At 51.0% G+C, this 21,897-nt stretch overlaps 1 protein-coding gene across 1 annotated transcript in view; it reads left to right on the top strand.

Annotated features, from left to right (window-relative positions):
• Positions 1-21,897, top strand: part of Cdh23 (cadherin related 23) — a 383,664-nt gene that overhangs the window by 291,297 nt on the left and 70,470 nt on the right. Inside the window, exons 28-37 of the mRNA XM_029482781.2 lie at positions 2,429-2,489; positions 3,599-3,747; positions 8,560-8,695; positions 10,430-10,818; positions 12,938-13,039; positions 13,195-13,197; positions 16,220-16,369; positions 16,691-16,819; positions 17,734-17,862; positions 18,542-18,769. Coding sequence (XP_029338641.1) covers positions 2,429-2,489; positions 3,599-3,747; positions 8,560-8,695; positions 10,430-10,818; positions 12,938-13,039; positions 13,195-13,197; positions 16,220-16,369; positions 16,691-16,819; positions 17,734-17,862; positions 18,542-18,769 — 1,476 coding nt within the window. The remainder of the gene's footprint in view (positions 1-2,428; positions 2,490-3,598; positions 3,748-8,559; positions 8,696-10,429; positions 10,819-12,937; positions 13,040-13,194; positions 13,198-16,219; positions 16,370-16,690; positions 16,820-17,733; positions 17,863-18,541; positions 18,770-21,897) is intronic.

Below are 21,897 nucleotides of genomic sequence, written 5' to 3'. Positions count from 1 at the left end.
CCAGGGATCTAGCACCCTCTTCTTCTGGCCTCTGCAGGCACCCACATACTCATGGCATATCTACACACATATGTGCAAAAAAAAAAAAATCTCTTCCAACTCCATCAGAGACCAAGGCATCCCTGATTGTCATTGTTTATTGTACTGGGCCATAATTAAGGTCTCGGCCTGCATCCTGAATCATAGATTCCCCCCTTTTCTCTGTATTAAAGATTGATACCCCACTCCTCCTTACCCTTCCATTCTTTCCGTGGGTTCCAAGCCATTGCCTCCCAGGAAACCGATTTATCTCGGCTCTAACTTGCATTCTCTCTCCCTGGCGTCTGGCCAGCTATAGGAAGCAGCCAGATAACTCCTCCATCTCCCTTTTCAGCATTTCTTCTGCCAAGCCAAAGGCTGTCGTGAGGGATGGCATCCGTGTGCCACTTTCCTGTAGTAATTCTTCCCTTGCAATGGCCAGTTCTTTCTGGGTTGCTGAGCCTCAGTTGCACGTCATCACCCACAGCAGAGGCCATGCAGCTGCCACAGTGACTGTGTCTAGTGCACCCCTCGGAGGGAGCAGCCTCAGATAGACATCGTATCGCCCACGGCAGATGGGTTTTGCTGGTCCCGCTCGGGTGCTGTCTTAGTTACATTCCCATCACTGTAATAAACGCCCTAACTTAAGCATCTTAAGGGTAAAGGGCACATTTTGGTTTAGTTTCATTGGAATACCAGTCCATCCTGGCAGAAGGCAGGAAGGATGTGGTGTGAGGTTGCCTGGTCATACTGTATCTATAATGGGGACATGTGGGACGGGGGGTACCATGGAACCAGGAGGAGCTGGTCCAGAGCTGGAGTGGTGTCCAGCCCCATAAATCTCATCTTGAGAGCCATAGGAGTGAGGACCACTCTCTCCCCTACCCCAAGCCTGCATGTCCGGGAACACGTAGTCCTGTGCCCCACACCTTTGTCCCAACCAGAGGAGGTTCCATAACCAGCCAGGTTAAACTTCCTCTCTCCTTATAAGGTTCATGTCCAGCATTGACTGGAATTCCTCCTTATGCAAATGAAGCATTCCCAGCACCTTAGCTTCAGCCAATGAAAGCCTCTATCCACTCTCCAAAGGTTTAAATAGCCTTTATTCTCCCCAATTAAACAAACTGCTCAATGGAGCCTGCATCTCACAGCGTTCACTGGTTGCCTGAGGTCTCCATCACTCCTGGCCTTTCTTGCCTCCCCCTTCCTCCCCTCAGAATTCCCATCCATAGAAGCAAAGGGTGAATGGGAAGTCTCTACAGGCTATAAGGCCTGAAGTCCAGTCCTCAGTGACCCACGTCTTCCAGGGTGAGGCACTGCCTCCTAAAGGCTCCACAACCTTCCCAAACAGGGTCACCATCTAGGGGCCAAACCCTGTGAATACATACAGTGTATAAGACATACCAGGACTACTTGCAGGGAGTCAGAGCTTTACTTGGGGTGATTCAAGGCTTCTATAGTGTTGGGGAATTTGGAGTAGAAACATCCAGGATGGGCAAAGGTCATTGGCTGAGGGCTTAGGGTTCAGAAATGCCTCATTAGCATGGGGAAGCATTTCAGGAATCTCGGGTGCTAACTGAATGGGTTCTGATCAGGAGAAAGGGAGTTGAACCTGACTAAGGCTGTGTGACATTCTGCAGGTAGAGGTAATGAGGGGCAGGGGGTTGAACTCCCCAGGCAGGGTCAGAGAAGGGGAAGATCTGCCCATGAAGGGAGTCCTCCATATTTCAGGGGTCCGAGCCCCAGAAGGCTATCAGTCAACGGTAGACTCCAGCCTTAGTAAGTCAACAGGGCAGCATTCCACATCCAAATCACAATGGGTACCAATTCTGTGCAAAGTTTTCCTCGGGGTGGCATATACCAACAGCTCCTCACCCCATCCAGGGCACTAATGACAAAAACAAATGGTTCCACCCAGTGCTACCTTGGCAAACCAGTAAGCTTATGGGAGTGTAGGTTACTTACGGATCATGGGAAATTCTTCAGCAGAACTGTGTGCAAGTTTACCAGGAAGCTCCAGGGACACAGCTTTTAAACATTTTCACTCAGGCTAGAGTAGGCTTTTCAGTGATGCGGCGGCTGCTTCAGAGTCACCCTCACGTTGATCCTAAGACATCAAGAGCCTCACTGGTAGGAGGTCCTAGAGGTATGGAGTGGCCTCGTTCAGCCTAGGCCACTAAGTAATGACGTAATGTCCTGCATGGACTTCCTGTCCCTCATGAGAAAGGGATAGGGGTAGGTGGTCCTGGATGGGGCCACATAGACCACATCAGTGATAGGTTGGTGGGGTGTCCTTGTGGACAACAAAAGGGATGCACACACATGCCTGGGGTCAGGTATGGGGACTGCAAAGATAGCTCCCCTCCCTGTGTTGGGGTTAGGAATAACTCCACTGTCTCTTCTCCTTCAGCTGAAAGCCACAGATGCAGACGAGGGCGAGTTTGGGCGCGTCTGGTACCGCATCCTCCACGGTAAGTCAGTTGCTGAGGGATAGGAAGGATGGCCGCTGCCCTGCGGAGACACTTCTTTCTGGCTGAGCAGATCAGATGCCTAAGCACCATATACACAGGCTGCAGCTCAGGGAGAGAGTGGGGCTCCTGACTGTTTACACTAAGTTGAATAAATTCTAAGCAAAGAACGGTATGCTAGCCTTGTGCCTAAGAGCTCCACATGCTACAGCATTCCCAAAGCTGACACCATGACAGAGAAAACCTTGGAAGTCAGGGCATCCCCTGGGAAAGTCATTGGTGAGGGTCCCCCTAGAAACACGAGCCCTCCCCTGAGCTGTTCACCACAGCCAGAGCATGAAACGCCACTCACCTGCTGGCTTGCAGGATCAGGGGTGCAGCCACCCTGCATGAACTCCAGGGACCAAGTGTGAATAAGTGTGTCCCCGGAGAGAAGTCAAGATCATGGGTACCAACCCGGCCCAGTCAGGTCTGCTACAACCTAGATTCACTCACCGACAGACACTAGGGCTCAGGTTCTCCTCAAGCTTCCGTATCCCTAATAGAAGTGGAAGTGTGGAGACAGGGTTAGACCTTAGGCTTCATATAAGGAAGAGGCCAGTGAGCTTCAGTTCCATGTCTTCCTCTCTTAGGCCATTGTGGGTGGGCGTTAACCAAATTCCCAAGTGAAGGGATGGTTTTCAGATGGTGATGCAAGTTAAAATCAAACTTATTTGAGACACAGAATTGTAATTCTTTCAGTTAGGATAGATGATAGAATATTTTATCCACATTGCCAAATGGGTGTTATAAGTGTATATCATACCTTACAATTTACACAATTGTTATAATTATGTTCAATGTGTATCTGAGAGGAAAGAGCCTTTTTAATTAGACAAAAAGGGAGAAATGTAGCTGCTTGTATAAAGACTATGTGTATATCTTTCACTTGAGAACATAAACCATTGAGACAAGTAGCAACTCCGTACTGGAATTTATTAATTAATAATTAATTCAATGCCCAAGTCCTGTGGGCAGGACCAATGTGCCATAGGGCCTGGAACTCACTGCCTTCTATCTCATAAGCATCCTCCTCCCGGTCCAACCCATGCATCTCATGTGCTGGTCCACAGGTAACCATGGCAACAACTTCCGGATCCACGTAGGCAGCGGGCTCCTGATGCGAGGCCCAAGGCCCCTGGACAGGGAACGGAACTCGTCCCACGTACTGATGGTAGAAGCCTACAACCACGACCTGGGGCCCATGCGGAGCTCTGTCAGGGTGAGAACACAAACTGGGGCCTGGTGGGGCAGGTTTCACTACTTACTGGCGTGCGGGGCAAGGAATTTGGTGAAGAGACTAAGGGCCTAGACCAGCCAGGGATTTTGGATTTGTCCTTTCACTCTGTGCCATGGTTTCTCCTTGAGGAAGGGGATCCATGATACTCATGTCTGTCCTAAGGGAGGAAAGAGGAATTGTCACTGATCCATCACTTATAGACACCCAGCTCTCCACAACGAACTGAGAGCCCCCCTGACATAAGCTTAGAGGAGCAGATAGCAATATTGCTTTGCAGATGAAGAAATAGAGTTAGAGAAGTAACTTGGCTTCTTGAGCAAGACTTGAGACCTTCTCTAATGGTCACACACACAGAGGTCTGCCTCCTGTCTGTGTTGTTTAATGTTCGCCCCTCCTAACCCTCCATACACACGTAGCAGCCCATAGGCCCCTTCCCCTAAAGCCATAGGAAGTGAGTCAGAACCCAGAGGTCCCTGTCGTGGAGGAAGGTGGGAGTTCATCAGACAGGGACACGTACCCAGGCCTGAGTGTGGCTGAGTCAGCGGAACCTATCAGCCCAGAGCAACCCACTGTTTGCTGGGACTGGAAACATTGAGCAGGAGATAGCTGGTCAGCTGTTGCTCAAGTCCCTCCGGGATGCTTCCCTTCTTGTTAAAGATGGATGTCTCCAACCAAACTCTGGGCCCCATGCAGATCTGTCAGAGCTGGGCCAGCTCTGAATTTCTAGCTCCTTGCTCTCAGAGAAGATGGGAGAGAAAGTTGGCTCCCGACAAGCTACCCCCCACATCCCTTAAGGAGGGAATGAATACCTGTCCAAGTGGATACAGCAGAGGGATCAGGTCCCTTGGACCCTTAGAGGACAGGGTGACAGAGATACAGTTTTCTGGGTATCTACCAGGAAGTTGCCACAGTAGCTTCCCAGTGTGACAAGCTCTTATTCACATGCTAATGAGCACCGTGGGGCCTGCCTGTGTCTTTCCCCTCTGTAACTTACATCTGGTCACAAGAGTGGCTGGTATCAGTGAGGTTCAGGTTGGACCCCTGGACTTCAGGCATCCTAACCACAGCCCACTCCGTGTCCCCTCTCCTCCCCTCCCCCATCCACCTGTTTCTCAAGAGCCCGATCACTCTGCTATGTGCCATTTTTAGCCACCAACCTTGTTGTTAAACCGAGTTCTTTGCAACATCCCAGGGTGTAAAACAGATCAAAGGCAGACCGTGTACAACCTCAAGGTGAGGCACCCCAGTCACAGCCTTGGGCCCCTTTTATGTGCTCCTGCCCTCAAGACCCTGAGGAAAAAGAAATTGACCCAATTCTGAGGAAGGCCTTGCGTTATACCCATTCTACAGATGAGGAGACTGAGGCAGAGAGGAATCAACCAACTTGGTAAGGGTCCCATTATGGTATGGGTAGAGCCAGGCTTCACCCCAGGCAGGTGGTCCAGACTATTCTCCTACCTTTACAGTATATGATTCCTGGACCACCATGCCCAAGGAGGGTTCTTGGCACCCTGACAAGCACTACAACCCTAAAGAGTAACTTTAAGAATTCAGGTGTTGTCCCCTGGCATGGAGATTCGATGGTCCCTGCAGTTTAGAGCGTCTGTTCTCCTAAGAGAGTCAGGAGAGCTGGGGCGCTTTCTGATAGCAATGTGAGGATGCTAGTTTTGCCCAGTAAGCTGTAATTCCCACTTTAACAGCTAGCAACAGTCCCCATGAGGTCCAGGAAGTAAGGAGGGAACCCCTCCTTCTGGATGCTGGGCATCTCTGTGTGTACATGCCCACATGCACCGTGTATACACACAACTGCCCTCTTCTCCCTGTTGGAGGGTCGGGCAGCCCTGTGCAGACACTCCGGACAGAAGGCATTCTGGCTCTGAGGCACCTGGCAGCGTCCTCCTGTTCAGCAAGAGTTCAGCTGGCCTGTACTTCCTGTTCAGCTGTGTCTCTCGGGTTCACAAACCACACCATCTTCCCTCCTGTCTCTACAGCCGAAAGCAGCCAGAAGTGTTGAAAGCCTGGCCACATTGTGGCAAGCTACACCCCGCCCCTCTCCCGTTCCTCTCACACTATCAGACTGACAGCGTCTTCCCTGCTGTCCCCCAGAAGGCAAGGTCATTAGAACAAGCAGACTCCGGAAAGGCAAGGCTTGCAGTTTTAAAAGATGGAGAGTTCATTTCTGTTTACACAGAGTTCCCGAAATTCACCCACGCCAATTCCCCTCACAGTCACCACACCCAGGATCTTCTGCAACAAACTGTGGGCGAAGCCAAATTTAGAAGGCTCCCCACTACAGCTGCGGACTGAGGTGGACCCTGTTGTTTGCATAGTAGATTCTCGATATCTGGACATGAAAGGTGCTGGCGTGACAGGGCTGTGGAACCTCAGGGCAGTGGAGTGGTGAGCTCTCCGTGAGCCTCCCTGGCCACCGCATCCATCTTCTCCCCTGGCTTTGCCACTCTTCCCACCCTTAGTCATCCAGTAAATTCCCTGCTAACCTAGAGATGTGTGTGTGTGTGTGTGTGTGTGTGTGTGTGTGTGTGTGTGGTATGTGTGTGTGTGTCTAATGTGTCTGTGGTGTGTGGTGGTGGGGTTGTATATGTAGTGTGTGTGGTATGTGTGTGTGGTGTGTATATGGGGTGTTTGTGTGTGTGTAGTGTGTGTGTGTGTGTGTGTGTGTGTGTGTGTGTCTAGGGTGTCTGTGGTGTGTGGTGGTGGGGTTGTATATGTAGTGTGTGTGGTATGTGTGTGTGGTATGTGTATGTGTGTCTAGTGTGTCTGTGGTATGTGGTGGTGGGGTTGTATATGTAGCGTGTGTGTGGTGTGCATATGGGGGTGTTTGTGTGTGTTATATGTATATGTGTGGTATATGGGGGCATTTGTGTGTTGTGTGTGTGTATATGTGTATGTGGTGTGTTTGTGTGTGTCTTTAGTGTGTATGGTGTATGTGTGTATATGTGTGTGGTATGTGTGTGTGTCTAGTGTGTCTGTGGTATGTAGTGAGATGTTCTATATGTGGTTCATGTGTGGTATGTATGTGTAAATGTGTGTGGTGTTTATATGGGAGGTGTTTGTGTGGTGTGTGTGTATATGTGTGTGTGATATGTATATGTAGTGTGTGTGTGTGTGTATGTGTGTGTTGGGATAATCCCAGAGGCAGCTACGTATGTGTGTGCATGGTGTGTGGTCTATGTGGATGTATGTAGTGTGTGTGTGTGAGCATGTGCGAATGTGTGTGTAACCCCAGAGACAGCTATAGATATAGGCAAAGTGCCAAAGGCAGGTTCTCTGAGGCTGTCTTGGCCTCCTTCCCCTTTCTGTCCTGTCCTTGCCACTGACAGCTGTGACCTGTGCTGTGCACACTGAGCTACCCCACCCCACGTCCTCCCTTCTCCATCCTGCTTCATGGTAATGTTTCCCTGGCTCTAGGGAGCCAGAAGGATGTCTTACACTGGGGCCAGCTCATCCCCAGCATGGAGCCTAAGCATCGATAGATAGGGAGCCAGGAGACACCAGCCCTCCTTGTCCCTGTGAGATCTTGGGGAAATTACTTCTCTTTTCTGGGACTCTTTTCCCAGTCTCTTAAAGGAGGCAGAGCCTGAGGTTTCTGGTAGCTTGTGTGTCTTTCCCCTCCATTCTGGTCTTCCAGGCAACAAGACTCAGGTCTACAGCAAACTCTCTGGGTATTGCCATATATGGGGAGAAAAGAGGGGCTCTCCTTGTTTGCAGACACAGCTCTCCATAAAAACCCTTTGAACCGTAGCATTTTTCTACATTTGACACATGTTCTTTAAAGGGAAGTTTCAAAGATGGAGAAAAGCAATGGGAACATCACACACACACACACACACAATCACACAATTCTGGTAGGGTCCCCAGAAAGCAGTTCCAGGACAAGGATTGTCATGAAAGTCATTAATAAGTTTCCCCAGGAAAGTGATAGAGGGTGACCAGGAAACCCTGTGGGTTGGGGGATTACCCTCTGTTTCATTGGGAGCCCTGGAAGGAGTCGGGGATCAGTGCCCCACCCAGTTGTCTGCTATGGTGGAGTGGCAGTCTTTAAAGGGCTGTTATGTGAGGGTCACAGGGTCCAAAGCACAACCACTTCTGTTCTTGTTACCATCATAGTTTTTTGTTGAGTCTCTCCTAAATAAATGTATTTTGGTCTTTGGGTGGAATTAGTTTTCTACTGATGAGACAAAATGCCATGACCATGACAACTTATAAAAGCAAGCATTTCATCTGAAGGCTAATGATTCCAAGAGGCTAGAATCTTTGAACATCATAATTGGGAGTCTGGAAGTAGGCAGGCATGGCACTAGAGCAGTAGCTGATCAGAGAAAAGAGAGAGAGAGAGAGAGAGAGAGAGAGAGAGAGAACACTAGAAGCCCACCCCAGTAACACACCTCCTCCATCAAGGCCACACCTCCTAATCCTTCCCAAACAGTTCCACCAACTGGGGACCAAGCATTCAAATATACAAAGCCTATGGAGGCTGTTCTCATTCAAACCATCACACTCACTGGTGGTTTGAATATTTTGTTTTCCTAACCACCTCAGGAGCAGTGTGACATGAACCATTAGTGGCATTACTATTTCATGCTGGAGAAACTTGACCACCCCAAAAGTGCCACTGGTAGTCACTGGTTCCTACAGGTCGGTGCAGGACCAAAAAGGTTTCTGAACAGCAGCCTTAAGCCAGGTCCTGTGTGAGGGGCCAGATTCAATGGGAGAATAGGCAGGACTAGGCCCTCCAAAGGGAGCAGGGGCCATAACCCTGGCATATCTCTGCAGGTGATCGTGTACGTGGAAGATGTCAACGATGAGGCCCCCGTGTTCACACAGCAGCAGTACAACCGCCTGGGCCTTCGAGAGACAGCAGGCATTGGCACCTCAGTCATCGTTGTCCGAGCCACTGACAGAGACACTGGTAAGGCAGGTTGGGAGGGGTGGGGGGAGTTAGGGATGCCACTTCTCAGAGTGACCCTCCTATCGCCAGGGGCCCTGTCATACTTAGATCTTCCATGCAGCCAACACCCAGGCTCAGGAGGGCCTCCTTGCTTGCCGTTCACTCTATACAGATGCCCAGGCCCCAGAGGATTAGTCAAGGAAGTTATCCAACCTCTGATGGCCAGAAGAAGGTGGAAATGTTTGCACAACCAGATCAGTCATCCTGGGACCTAGCAGCACAATGCTAGCCTTTTGCAAGGACAGGGAAAGGGTCATGGAGCCGTGTCATAATTCTAGCCTAGACCTAAGCCTCCAGTCAGCTGCCACCTTCTACTGCACAGGGGATGCCCAGAGCTCGGTACTTGCAAGCCTCCTCACAACCCATCCTTCCCGTAGGGAAGTGACAGGTTTGGAAGGCAGCCCCAGCCTGGCAGCGGTTTCTGTAGCCACAGTGGTCCATGTAAAGTGAACGGGGTAGGATTCTGGGATACCACAGGCTTCTCTACTGAGCCTGTGCTGGTTAGGAGAGGGTTCTTCTCTACCACACTGGAGTAGGAATATTTTAATAAATCCAGGCCCGGGGCCGCTTCAGTGGTTTATGTTCCCAGATCAAAGACAGACAGATGGACAGACACACACATACACACATACACACACACACAGTCTTTATATTTTAATATGCCATAAGCAACACAATAGCCTCCATGCTGTTAGAATCCACTTTCCTACTAATAAACTCCAAGTTACTGCTTACTAATGTCTGTGTTCCATCTTGGCTGCTCTTGACCCAATGAAGAAGCCCTCTGAGCCGCGTTCTCTTGGTCCTTTGACATGGCGGCTCTCCTTCTCCCTCCTGCACGGTCTTCTGCCATGGTGGCTCCTCTCTCCTGCATATTCTCTCCCTTCCATGGTGGCTTCCATCTCTCCTCTCCTTCCTCGTCCACGCCTGGATTTATTAAACATTCCTACTATACCACACTGTTCTGACCTTGCTGCCCTGGCTGCAGCCCAAGCCTCTTTGTCAACGCCCCCAATAGTCCCTATGCGCCCTCAGCATCAGAGATTACTAGCCTCCCAGGCTGAGTGACAGAGACATAGACTTTAGGATTCATAGTTGGTTCATTCTCTAAATGGCACACCAGCACAGGGTCAGGGGCACTGTGGATTGCCAAGGCCTCTTCTGGCATAGGTAACCCTTTGAAAGGCAGGCGAAAGTCGTGGATGCCTTCACCAAGGTGAGTGGGTTTGTGCCTGTCTCCTTTTCTGCCTTCCCAAACTGCCTGCCTCATGCCTGAGCAGTGGTGTGTAGAAGGGATAGGGAACTACTTGGCCCTGAGATTCTCTTCCACCAGGGACCTGAACGAAGGCTTGGCTGCTCTGAAGGCCCTAGGCTTTCTAGGTCAAATCACCACTACAAGGTTTCTGCTTATCCAAGACAGGTGTGCAAATGTAAAATTTGAAGCTCCAGGAGCAGAGCCAGCTCCCTCTGTCAGATCTCTAGTGCCAGTACCAAGCTCCAGAGTGGGTCAATGGTGTTCTGGGGTCCTGCCACCCACCTTGACCTCTGCTACATCTTTTGGGGATAGCGTATGCTGAAGGTGGGAGGAGGGAACAGCCAAGGCCTCTCATGAGCAGCCCCTGGAAAAGAGCGCTGAAGAAGCCATAGGGAAGCCCTACCTCCATCTGGGATTACATGGTTTTCATCTTCTCAAAGGGGACGGTGGCCTGGTGAACTACCGCATCCTGTCAGGCGCAGAGGGCAAGTTTGAGATTGACGAGAGCACGGGGCTCATCGTGACGGTTGACTACCTGGACTACGAGACCAAGACCAGCTACCTGATGAATGTGTCTGCCACAGACGGCGCACCCCCCTTCAACCAGGGCTTCTGCAGCGTCTACGTGACACTTCTCAATGAGCTGGATGAGGCTGTTCAGTTCTCAAATGCCTCCTACGAGGCAGTCATCATGGAGAATCTGGCTTTGGGGACAGAGATCGTGCGGGTGCAAGCCTATTCCATCGATAACCTCAATCAGATCACCTACCGCTTCGACGCCTATACCAGTGCCCAGGCCAAAGCCCTCTTCAAGATAGATGCTATCACGGTAAGGAGGCGGGTCGTCATGGCAGGGCTTTCCCAACGCAGCGTGTATTTACTGAGCCCCTTGATGTACAGCATTCCTTAAGATAACTGTTCTTCTGGTGTTACACTGAAAGCCAGTCAGTCTGGTATCTTTGTTATTAGACAATGGAAGTTATAATAGGACAAGCTAAACACTTTCCTGTTGTAATAGTCAATTAATCCTGCTCAAATCACCCCAGTGGGCGCGCGCACAGACACACACACAGACACACAGACACACACACACAGCCTTCTATTTTAATATGTCTTAAACAGCCCAATGGCTTGGCACTTTCAGACCTCCACAAGGCTAGCAGACTCTCCCCTCTGATATTCCTGGGCTATTACTTATTAAAACCTATATTCCATCCCGGTGGACCCAAACCTACAGCCCTCCTGGGCCACAATCCCTGACTCTTACAAGTTGGCTGTCTCTCTGTCTCTCTGTCTCTTTGTCTCTCTGTCTCTGTGTTCTACACTTCTGAGGCCTGGTCTTTCTCCTTTCTAAAAGCTTATTCCTCCTTCGGTCCCCTTGCCCACGAATCTTCAAGTCCTGCCTCTGTCTCTCTGCCCAACCATTAGCCACCAGCAACTTTATTTACCAGTCAAAACCAACTGGGGACAGAGGCCCTCAGTGTCTTTCATGAAGATTCTTGTGCAATTTTGAGAACCCAGTTAACATAATACAAGCATTAGACCAAATCCTCAGCACTTGCCCTTCTAAGTTCACACTGCCACAGGCTGCTTCTCTGGGTTCTGGCTGCCCACTGGGTACTGGGAGAGTTGGGTCAAGTCTGAACAGCTCCGTCAGGTGGGATCTGTAGGGTCGTTGATGGCTGCTAGTCTGCCCTGCTTCAGATGCGGGTCGCCAGCTGTTTACCGTGTTTCCTGATTAATCCGAAGTAAGAGTTCCTGAGATGCCTCCTGAGCTTCAGGTAGCTGGTTACAGACTCTTCAGAAACATCTTGCTTGCTTACCATGGCCAATTCTGAGACTCCTTCAAAGGAGTCATGCCCCTTCCAGGGCACAGCCCAGTCCCCTCTGTAATCCCAGTTCTCAGGAGGCTGAAGCAGGAGGATCTAGATCTCCAAACCAACCTAGGTTACATGCCAAGACCCTGTCTCTAAAAAAATAAAATAAAATAAAAACTCCATATATTCATTGTTAGTCCAGATGTTCTCCCAATCACACAAGTCAGGGGATTTTATGGAGGCTCCAGTGTGAAATCACAGTCTATTATGTACCGTCTACCTTCCTTTCCTCTTCCCAGATGCTCCGATTACCAGGAAATTCTAAGGAATTGTGCATTCTGACATATATTCTAGCCTATCGTTATCCAAGTAATCTTATTTCCCTTTTTACTCTGTCTGAATGGAAACTCAAGTCTAGCTCTTTCCCATCTCTTCCGTAGCTATACTAAGCTAGGTATCTGGTACTACTGCTCCTTACCCCCAGCCCATCTCCCTCGATTTAGTGGGTCTTCCTCTAGGATCCCTTCTTTGACGATAGTCAAGGTATGAATCCCTGCTGGCCAGTCTGATGGAAGGGCGCAACTTGACAGCCAGGGCAATCATGGCACAGAGGACAGTATTAGCAACTCCCAGGCCTCCTAGAAGGCAGTCTTCCTGTGCACAGACTTCAGCAGAGTCAGGCCAGCCACCACCACATGCAGGTCCCACCTTGTGAGTCAAGTAGTAAGGCTCTGATCTCTGATGCCTGCCTGTGCACTGCTTGCCCTGGCAGGGTGGATGAGAACCACACCTGCAGTGGGCCAGGCCTTATCCCGGGGGGAGACTCGGAACGTAGGCAGACTGAGAGCTCTGGGGCAGAAAAGCTATGAGTGTGCGCATCCAGAGAAGATGCGGGATCAGTATTCTGGTGGGGTGATGGGAGGTAGAAGACCCTTGTAGAAGAGATGGCTGGAATCTGGATGGTCCATAAAAGCAATGGGATTTCAGCCTGTAGACTCGTGGGAAAGTTGTGTCAGGACGGTGCTGTGAACATGGCTGGCAGAGTGGGGTGAGGGGATGGTGGGCTCCAGCTGGAGCAGAGAACAGCTGCCTGATAATTGTCATCCTCACCCCCACCCCCACACCCCACAGGGTGTGATCACAGTCAAAGGCTTGGTCGACAGGGAGAAGGGCGACTTCTACACATTGACAGTCGTGGCAGATGATGGCGGCCCCAAGGTGGACTCTACTGTGGTGAGTGGGTCCTGGGTGACAGTCCCACCCCCACCCAGTATTCCCCAGAACCTGACCCATGGGCAGTGGGTGGAAGGTACCAGGCCAGCCAGTAACCATCTATATCTGTTTTCTCTCCCTTCCTGTTCCTGCCCCTGCTCCCGCTGTGCCTACAGAAGGTGAGTTAGCCCATGAACTGCCTCGTACCACTGGTGGTGCACAGACCTTCCCTGGAGATAGGGCCCACAGGGCAGAGGGCTGTCCAGATGGTGCAGAGAAGAAAGGTGATTGCGACCAAGCCTGGTGACCTTGGTTTGGTCCCTGGGACCCACACGGTAGAAGAGAACCGACTCTAAGTCATCCTATGACCTTCACAAGATGCCATGCTCCATGTTCACGTTTACCCGCCCCCATCCATACTCACCCAGCCACCCCAACACACACTAAACCAATCAACGGTGTAAAAAGAGGGGAAACATAAACATTTACAGCAGGGCTTCCTCTCAGACCTCTGCTGTCCACCCATTCTCCTCTCCCAAGCTGTGTCCTCCATGGTCCGTCCATTCCCTAAGGAATCGTGAGACAGAAATGCAGTAATAAAGAAATACTTAGAACATACCCAGGAAGAGACCTGAGGGCTCCTCAGTGGCTGTGTGACAAAGCAAAGCTACTTAGCCTTTCTGTGTGCTTCCCCTTCCCTCCCTAAAGAGAGAATCCTGCCAGCAACCTTGCCCTCCTCAGAAGGGATGGCAGATCTCAGGACGAGAGACATGGGAAGGAGGGTATTCAGGGCCAGCACCCAGGGAGTTCTTGGCATGGTAGCTGTGTCCACAGGGCAAGCCCCACTGCCAAGACCGTGTACTCAGGAGTGTCAGACAGAGCCCCAGAAGGACTGGGCCTGAGAGTGGAGTTCAGCAGGTTGGGGGTGGGGCAAAGCAGAGGTAGGGGGTGTGAATGGGGCTTTGACCCACACACACTTAGCTTTCTTTAACTCCTGGGGCAGCAGACAGGTACCCCACGTCCTAAATCTCCCAGTAGGAAACTTAGCAGATATAGGTAGCAGACCTTAGCATCTTCCTCAGTATTGTGGGCCCCCACTGCCCTTCGGCCCTCGGTGGCTGCTGGGTATCCCGTGAAAGCGTGGTACCACTCTGGCATCCGGGCAACCCTTTCTAATGTGGATGACAGGAACTTCAGACTCTCTCCCCCACTCAGCTCTCTTCCAAGAAGCAAAAACTGTCTCATGCCCCAGATACCCAGCCTGGTTGGCCCCTGTGCTGTTTGAGGTGCTACAGTGCACATACAGAAGGCCTTTAAAGGTGGTACAATTTCCTTTCCAGGGCCAGGAGCCAAACCACAGCTCACCTCCACCTGACTCCTTCCTGCCTCAGCAATGGGGTGGGGGGAAAGGCCGGAAGGAAGTCTCAGCTATAGGAGCTCCTGGGTTGTATACTGGGGGATGGGCAGGAAGGTGAGGTTCTGAGGCTAGGAGCTGGAGAAGGCTTCCATCCTCTTTTCACCTACCAGAGCTGGCTCCCTTCTCCCCCCACAGAGAGTAGCAACCACAGCACCACCATTGACTGACTATGCCAGGCCCGGCCTGTGCTGGCTGGGGTGCTGATGCAGCAGAAACCCACAGCAGATTTAACCCTGCCTGCAAGGCAAGACCTAGATTCAGGTGGGGAGGGGACCCTATCACAGTGTCACTATGACATAATGTCAGGGAACGCTGGGGTGGGCTTGCCTAAGGTCACTCAGGCTGACAAGGAGTTAATGCAGCCAACAAGGAAAGGTTTTTTTTCTGGCACAGGGAACAGGGTGTACATAGGTCCTGTGGTGTGAGGACCCTAATTGGCCAAAGAATTTGAAGGGCCAGTCACACACGCACGCACGCATGCATGCACATACGCAGGACAGCTCATTATGCCTGGTTTGGCTCTGAGCATGGGTATACTAGCTATCACTGTTTCCATTTCCTATAGCAACTTGCTTGCTTAGCAGACTCAGACTCCTTACTCCCTGGTAGATAAGTACAGGCCTATGGGGAAAGCCTGGGTGTCCATCAGACAGGAAGAGGAAGGGTAATGGAGATTACTATACACCACCTGTACCCGTGCTTGCTCATTTCCTGCTTCCTACATCCAGTGCTCAAGTCTTCTTGGTTCAGAAGTTTTCCACTGAGAAAATGGAAAACCAGAGAGGTTGAGTAACTATGTGTAAAGTCACACAGCCAGCCATGGAGGAATTGACACACCTACCGCCACCCCCGGCTTCTGACATCAGCCTGATGCTTTGGGGGGGGGGGCTCCTGGGGAAAGTGAAACCAGGCAAGGCAGCCTGATTTGAAGTTGGGGACAGTGACTTTCTTCTGTAAGATGGAAAGGGCCCCCAAGGACCATGAGCACTGTGCATACCAAAAGGCGGTTAGCTATGGGATCCAGAAATCGCGGCCCTCAAAAGGATGGTGATGACTGGCCTTTGGTGGGTAGAGCAGCTTGAAGCAGTTCTTAAAACCCAGGCTACCTCCCAGCCTGCCCCTGGCAGTGAGCATAGCTGTGTGTATAGTCTCTGTGGCCTATGATCTTCCTGGGGTTGGTGGTCACGCCCATAGTGACCCTTCTCTCTTCCCGTTCCTGGTGCTCTTCTCCACCCGAGATCCAGGCCTCGGACTTGAAAGAAAATGCTGTTTCCTGGAGTTTCCTTCCCGACCGGGTCACAGTAGCCTCCTGCTCCTGGCCTGATTCTTTCTCTTTAATGCAGAAATGTGGGCAAGAAGGCTGGAATCTGGCCAGCATCTGCTTCAACCAGCCAGCCCAGGATTCTCATTTCTGTGATTCATCGTCTTATTTCATATAAGAATCTGAACTCCTTAATCGTCCTGAAAAACAGGAAGTGATGCCAGCCAGTGCCAGGGGGCTATTCCAGGCCTTCATTCCCATGAGCTGGAACCCAGCTGTCCAGCTGTCCCTGTCCCTCCCTGTACCATATCAGACAGTCTTCACTGACCCCCCTCTTTGCTGTTCTGGCCCTGGGATAAGTGTGCAACCACACACACACACACACACACACACACGGATATTGCTCAGAGAAGGTAGGATGGAGCTTGGGACTTGAAGGTTTGCTCAAGGCCCCTGCTGACCTCATGACCTAAGGATATTTTGGGGAAGGAGGCAGGAGGTGGATGAGTGTGTCTGCCCCCAGGTCTACATCACCGTTCTGGATGAGAATGATAACAGCCCACGCTTCGACTTCACCTCGGACTCAGCCATCAGTGTGCCTGAGGACTGCCCTGTGGGCCAGCGAGTAGCCACAGTCAAGGCCCGGGACCCTGATGCTGGCAGCAATGGACAGGTAGGCATCAAGCCAGGGTCCACCCAGGCTGGAGGGTGTTTCATAGTCCTCAGGGACCATCTGAGCCAGCAAGCTTTGTGTTAGCAAGCAGGAATGGACATTTACGTGTGGGGACTCAGACTCACTTTCTAGGTTCCGAGGCTGCTGGCTAACATCCCCAGGACTGGGTACTTGCCAGGTACATATGGCCTGATCCCATTCCTTGGCATTATCTCTTTCTCCCAGGACCCCAGAAGGATAGAGTCATAGCGAGCATGGAGGCAAGGCAGCCCCGTGAATCTGACGAGTCACCTCCTTTCCCTGTACCCTCTCTTTCCACAGGTGGTCTTCTCCCTGGCCTCTGGTAACATTGCTGGGGCCTTTGAGATTATCACCAGCAATGACTCCATTGGTGAAGTGTTTGTGGCTAAGCCCCTGGACAGGGAGGAACTGGACCACTACATCCTCAAGGTGAGCACCCACTGGCTCTGCCTACCCTTGCCACAAGAGTCAGAAGAGCCAGGCTTGATGGTACAGGCACATGCCTATCATCCAGACACTTAGAAGGTAGGCAGAGGCCAGAGCAGCAGTTCAAGGTCATTCTTAACTATATCTTAAATTTGAGACCACCCTGAGCAACATGAGACCCTGTCTCAATACATATATACATACATACATACATACATACATACATACATACATACATACATAAAATAAGAAACAGCCAATAGAACAAATGCTTAGTGGAGCTGGTGGGATGTTGACCCTGTCAGGAGCATAGCAGGACCTTGGGCAAATCATTTCTTCTGTTTGGCTTGGCCTCAGTTTCCCCACATATGCAATGGCCAATAGAACCCCACCTGGCCTGCTTCTGCTGCACAGTGAAGTACCACGCTGACTACAGTGGCTGCTGAGGTCCTGGGCCTGGCCTGTGCACCATGAGGTTCTAAGCAGCCCACACTGCTCCTCTTTAGAGGCCGAGAGCCTAGAGGTCACCAGGGCAACGCTGAACTCCCCTACAAACTGGCTCAGTGTGTAGTCACGACTCCAGAGGGTGGCAAAAGAATATTCCAGAACCCCTCTCTGCTTACCAGAGACCCAAAGGCTTGAATCCTATCTCAGACCCAAGGTCAAGGTGAAGCGCTAACACAGCCCCAAACACAGGCAGGTCAGGAAAACGATGACTGAAATCAGAAGCCAAGTGGATTTGACAAGACTTAGACAAGCATTGTCTGTAGCACGGGCAGAAGGGGAGAGCTTGGTGGTGGACATAGGACAGGGATGGATCGCTGAGTCTCTTGGCTCTACCAGGTCCTCCCTATCAAGAGGACGGCCTCTGGGCCCCATAATCCTGATCCCATAGTTCCTTTTCTTCCTCCTCACAGGTCGTGGCTTCTGACCGTGGCACTCCTCCACGGAAGAAAGACCACATCTTACAGGTGACCATTCTGGATGTCAATGACAACCCTCCAGTGATTGAAAGCCCCTTTGGATACAACGTCAGTGTGAATGAGGTAAAGACCCCAGATTACCAGCAGCTAACCACCATCCAGGGTGGACCATGGTCAGAAGTTACCCATGAAAGAGCCATCCAAATGTCTTGTTGGCCCACTGGCCCCTCAGTCCTCAGAATAGGGATCCTGAATAGATACAGCCCTAGTACCCAGCATGGTAGTATATTTTTGTGGTTAAAAAAGAGATCCTGGGACAGCTTCTTTTTTAAAATGAATGTATTTGGTACCTGGCATTAAGGCTGGGTGACTTCATGACATCTTTTTCTGAGCCTTGCCCAGGCATTGTGCCAGAGGCTGCTTATGTTTTAGGCACCCCTCCCGGGTCCTCCCTATCAAGGGGACAGCCTCTGGGCTCTGTAATCCTGATGCCATAGTTCGATTCCTACAATAGCTTCTGATTGGCTGAATGGGTATATATGTATGTATGCTTCTTCAGTTTTCATATGTAAGTGTGAGCATCTAATCTAAGTTCACAGGTTTGGACCAGAATCAAGGGACTCACCCAGGCCCTCTTATGTAGGAGGTATCCAAAGCATGTTGTCTATCAATATCCTGATCACCCTCATCGGTGCCCCAGAGGACACAAAGCAGGGGCCCAGTGAAACCTCGGGGCACCAGGAACAGAGACTGCTTTCCCTGACTGTGGGCCTGAGATAACCACTTCCTGCTCTCCTGCCAGAATGTGGGTGGAGGCACCTCAGTGGTCCAAGTGAGAGCCACCGACCGTGACATCGGGATCAACAGTGTCCTGTCCTATTACATCACTGAGGGCAACGAGGACATGACTTTCCGTATGGACCGTATCAGCGGTGAGATTGCTACGCGGCCTGCTCCACCCGACCGTGAGCGCCAGAACTTCTACCATCTGGTGGTCACCGTGGAAGATGAGGGCACCCCCACACTGTCGGTGAGCAACGGAGGTGGATGGGATGGCTCTGTAACCCTGTGTGTGGGAAGCCAGTGATGGGGCTGGAGCCTGTCATAGCCCTCAAACCATTGATACTCTTAGGTTGTATGCCTTAAATTCACAGGCCAGGGGCCTCACAGTGCAGGTATGTGCCAAGCGGGGGACTGGTTCTCTCTAGTCTGTACAGTTCTGAGTCTCATTAATGGATGCTATCAGATGAGCTCGACACCAGGCCTTGGCCATGTATGTAAAGCAGGATGTATGACCAAACTGGGCACTGCAGGGTCACACTCAACCATAAGGCAATGCAGCCCTCTGGTCCTCTCCCTGCACCGTGTTGGCACAACACTGTCACCAACACAGGGGGTGGGAGGGGCTGATGGCTGTAGTCCTGTGTGGGTATGCATATATCCCATGTATGCATAGTGAACAAGGCCACATCCTCTGGTTGTGTGATGCCCATGAGATATTCGAGCTAGGGAAGGAGGTGTGGCTTGCAGACTGGGTAGAGACTGTGCAAGCAAAGAAGAGTGCTCTATGATTTGGAACCTTACAAGCCGGCCAATCAGAGCCTGCCAGAATCTCATCTTCAAGGGATGCAGATGTAGACTGGGCTCTGCCAGCTAGTTCTGGTCTCATCTGGGGCCCCTGCCCTGTACACGCTGCTGTCATGTCAGCTGAGCAGGCTGCACTTCTGGCAGTTAGTTGGCATCCCTTGAAGGTGATAGGGACAGCTACCTCCAGCTAGCAAGCCTGTGCCTGAGAGAGCACAAGATACACACGAGACCCAGTGGTTACCAGGCTTGGGCTGGCACAGGGTCCCTTCTGTGGCTTTCTCTTGGCTAAAGCAAATCACAAGCCATTCTGGATAGAGTGTACCCTCAATGAAGGGTACATTTATGCTCAGTTGCTCTCTGCCTCCAAGAGGTGTCTTTTGGGGATCAGCCGTGTCAGTGGCCCCACAGGATGAGCAGGTCTAGGCTGGCATTCATCTGGAGTAATGCTGACAAAGGGTTAGGAACTGGGCCAACAGTCCCAAGAACACACTTCACATTTCAAAATGGGAAACGAGACCCACACTGCCCTGCCTCCTAATTAGCATCCTCATTCCCAGGGCAGCCCGGTGACTTTGCTATCTCAGCCAGCGGGCCAATTAGGACATGGCTAACTGAATGGAGGTGGGGAGGCAATTGGGTATTTTGTGATGACATGGAAGGGTGAAGTTTGAAGTTTTACTCATCTTCAGTGAGACGCTTGGCTACATGTAGCAGATCTTCAGCTAGAGTTGATGGTTACAAAGACTGACTTTGTGCTCAGTAACAGTTACTGTTTCTTGGACTTCTTAGTTGAAAAAAAAAAAAAAAAGCTGACACTAAGTAGAAGAAAAACCAGAAGGAAAAAAAAAATCCGAAGTGGGAAGATCCATTCTTTGGGGTGTCTTTGTTTCTTAGCATAGGAGAAAGAGCTCTGTTATTTTCTTTTCTTTTTGAGATGTTTTCTTGTAACCTCAGCAGTTCTAGGTTCACTCTATAGCTGAGAATGATCTTGAATGTCTGATCCTCCTGCCTCCACTTCCAAAAACTGGGATTGTAAGTGTGTCTCACCACTCCTGGTTTACACACTACTGGGGATTGAACCCAGGACTTGTGAGTGCAGGGATGCTATGGGGGCAAGTCCACCAACTGAGCCATATCCCCAGTTCTATGATTTGAAATCACTAGTGTCACACAGAACTGGATTGACCTGAGAGACAAACTCAGAGCTCTTCACCTCCACCTGGAGATGAGGGCACTGGTCCCGTCTCTGCTGGTCAGTCCTGTAGAGTAGCCAAGTATGTCCATGTTATGGTCTGCCCATTAGCCCAGACAGAGGCAAGAGGGTGGATTTCTGGGCTGAAGCCTAGCTCTAGGTGGTGTCCAACCTCTAACTGCACATCCTCCTTAGCTGTTTTCTCTGGGAGAGTTACCCACTCTTTTAGCCAGCAGCAGCAAGACCATACCAGAGGCTAGAAAACCACATACAGACAGTCCCAGGCCTGCAGGAAAAAAACATAGGACAAAACTGATGCTCTGTGCATGATTGACTCAGGACTGTGGAAGCTCAGAGCCAGGGACCAGGAAGGATTTCTAGGCTGATTTATTTATTCTGTGGGTGGAGGGAGCATGTGTATGGGCACACATAGGATGCTCGTGAAGATCATAGGACAATTTACCAAACCTGGTTCTTTCCTTCCACCACGTGGAAGTTTGAACTCAGATCATCAGTCTTGTTTACAAGTGTCTCTACCAACTGAGTCATCTCACCAGCCCACGGATGTTATTTGTAGCATAGGGCTTAGGAATCAGCTGCCAAGAAGTTCCCTGTATCCCAGGGGAACCCCTGTGTCCAAACCCCTCCCCTTCTTTCTTCTCTGGGTAATACCCATTCACCTCCCAAAGCCGGACATTCCTATCCACAGCGTTTAGCCTGTATCATACAGGCCAGGAACAGCTGGGCTGCACAGACCAGCTGGGCCAGCCTCAGACCTGCCACACAATGACCCGCCACCCGGCCAGAGGAAACCATTGTATTGCTTGGAACTTCTGTTAGCTCCAAGCCACAGGCAGGAAGGACAGAACTATGGCAAGGCCCAAGTGGCCATCAAGGGGCCCTGCAGGAGGAAGGGCTGGGTCCAGGGAGGAAGGACGAAAGGCAATGAAGAGGTCAGGGGGCGAGCCCTGACCCTGAGGCACCTTGGCAGGAGATTTAGAAGAGAGGGTGGCCTCTTTGACATATGAATGACAGCCAGCAGCAGGAAATACCATCCCACAGTCCCAGATAACCCTGACTTCCCTGGTTACAGGGGAGAAAATCTGTACGCACCCAGTTCCCAGGCCCTGGCAGTGGCTCTAAGGTGGGCTGTGTGCTGGGAACACCGCCCTAGCAGTTCATCACATTCCGTAAAGTGAGCCTCTGCAGCCAGGACCCTAGCTTCCCAGGCTCTGCCCACTCCCCACCCCACCCCTACTCTAACCATTTCCATGTGTTCACATCAGGCAGGCCTATCTGTCCCGGGCCAGCAAGAGTAACCATGCTGACCTTTTTAATTACTTGTGTTTTTTTTTTTTTTTTTTTTTTTTTTTTTGGTT

The sequence above is a fragment of the Mus caroli genome, unplaced genomic scaffold (assembly GCF_978045245.1).
Source record: "Mus caroli unplaced genomic scaffold, Mus_caroli_1 scaffold_9, whole genome shotgun sequence".
Taxonomy (NCBI): Eukaryota; Metazoa; Chordata; class Mammalia; order Rodentia; family Muridae; genus Mus; species Mus caroli.
Note: the sequence above shows the minus strand (reverse complement) of the source record. Positions and strands in the feature narration are given on the sequence as shown.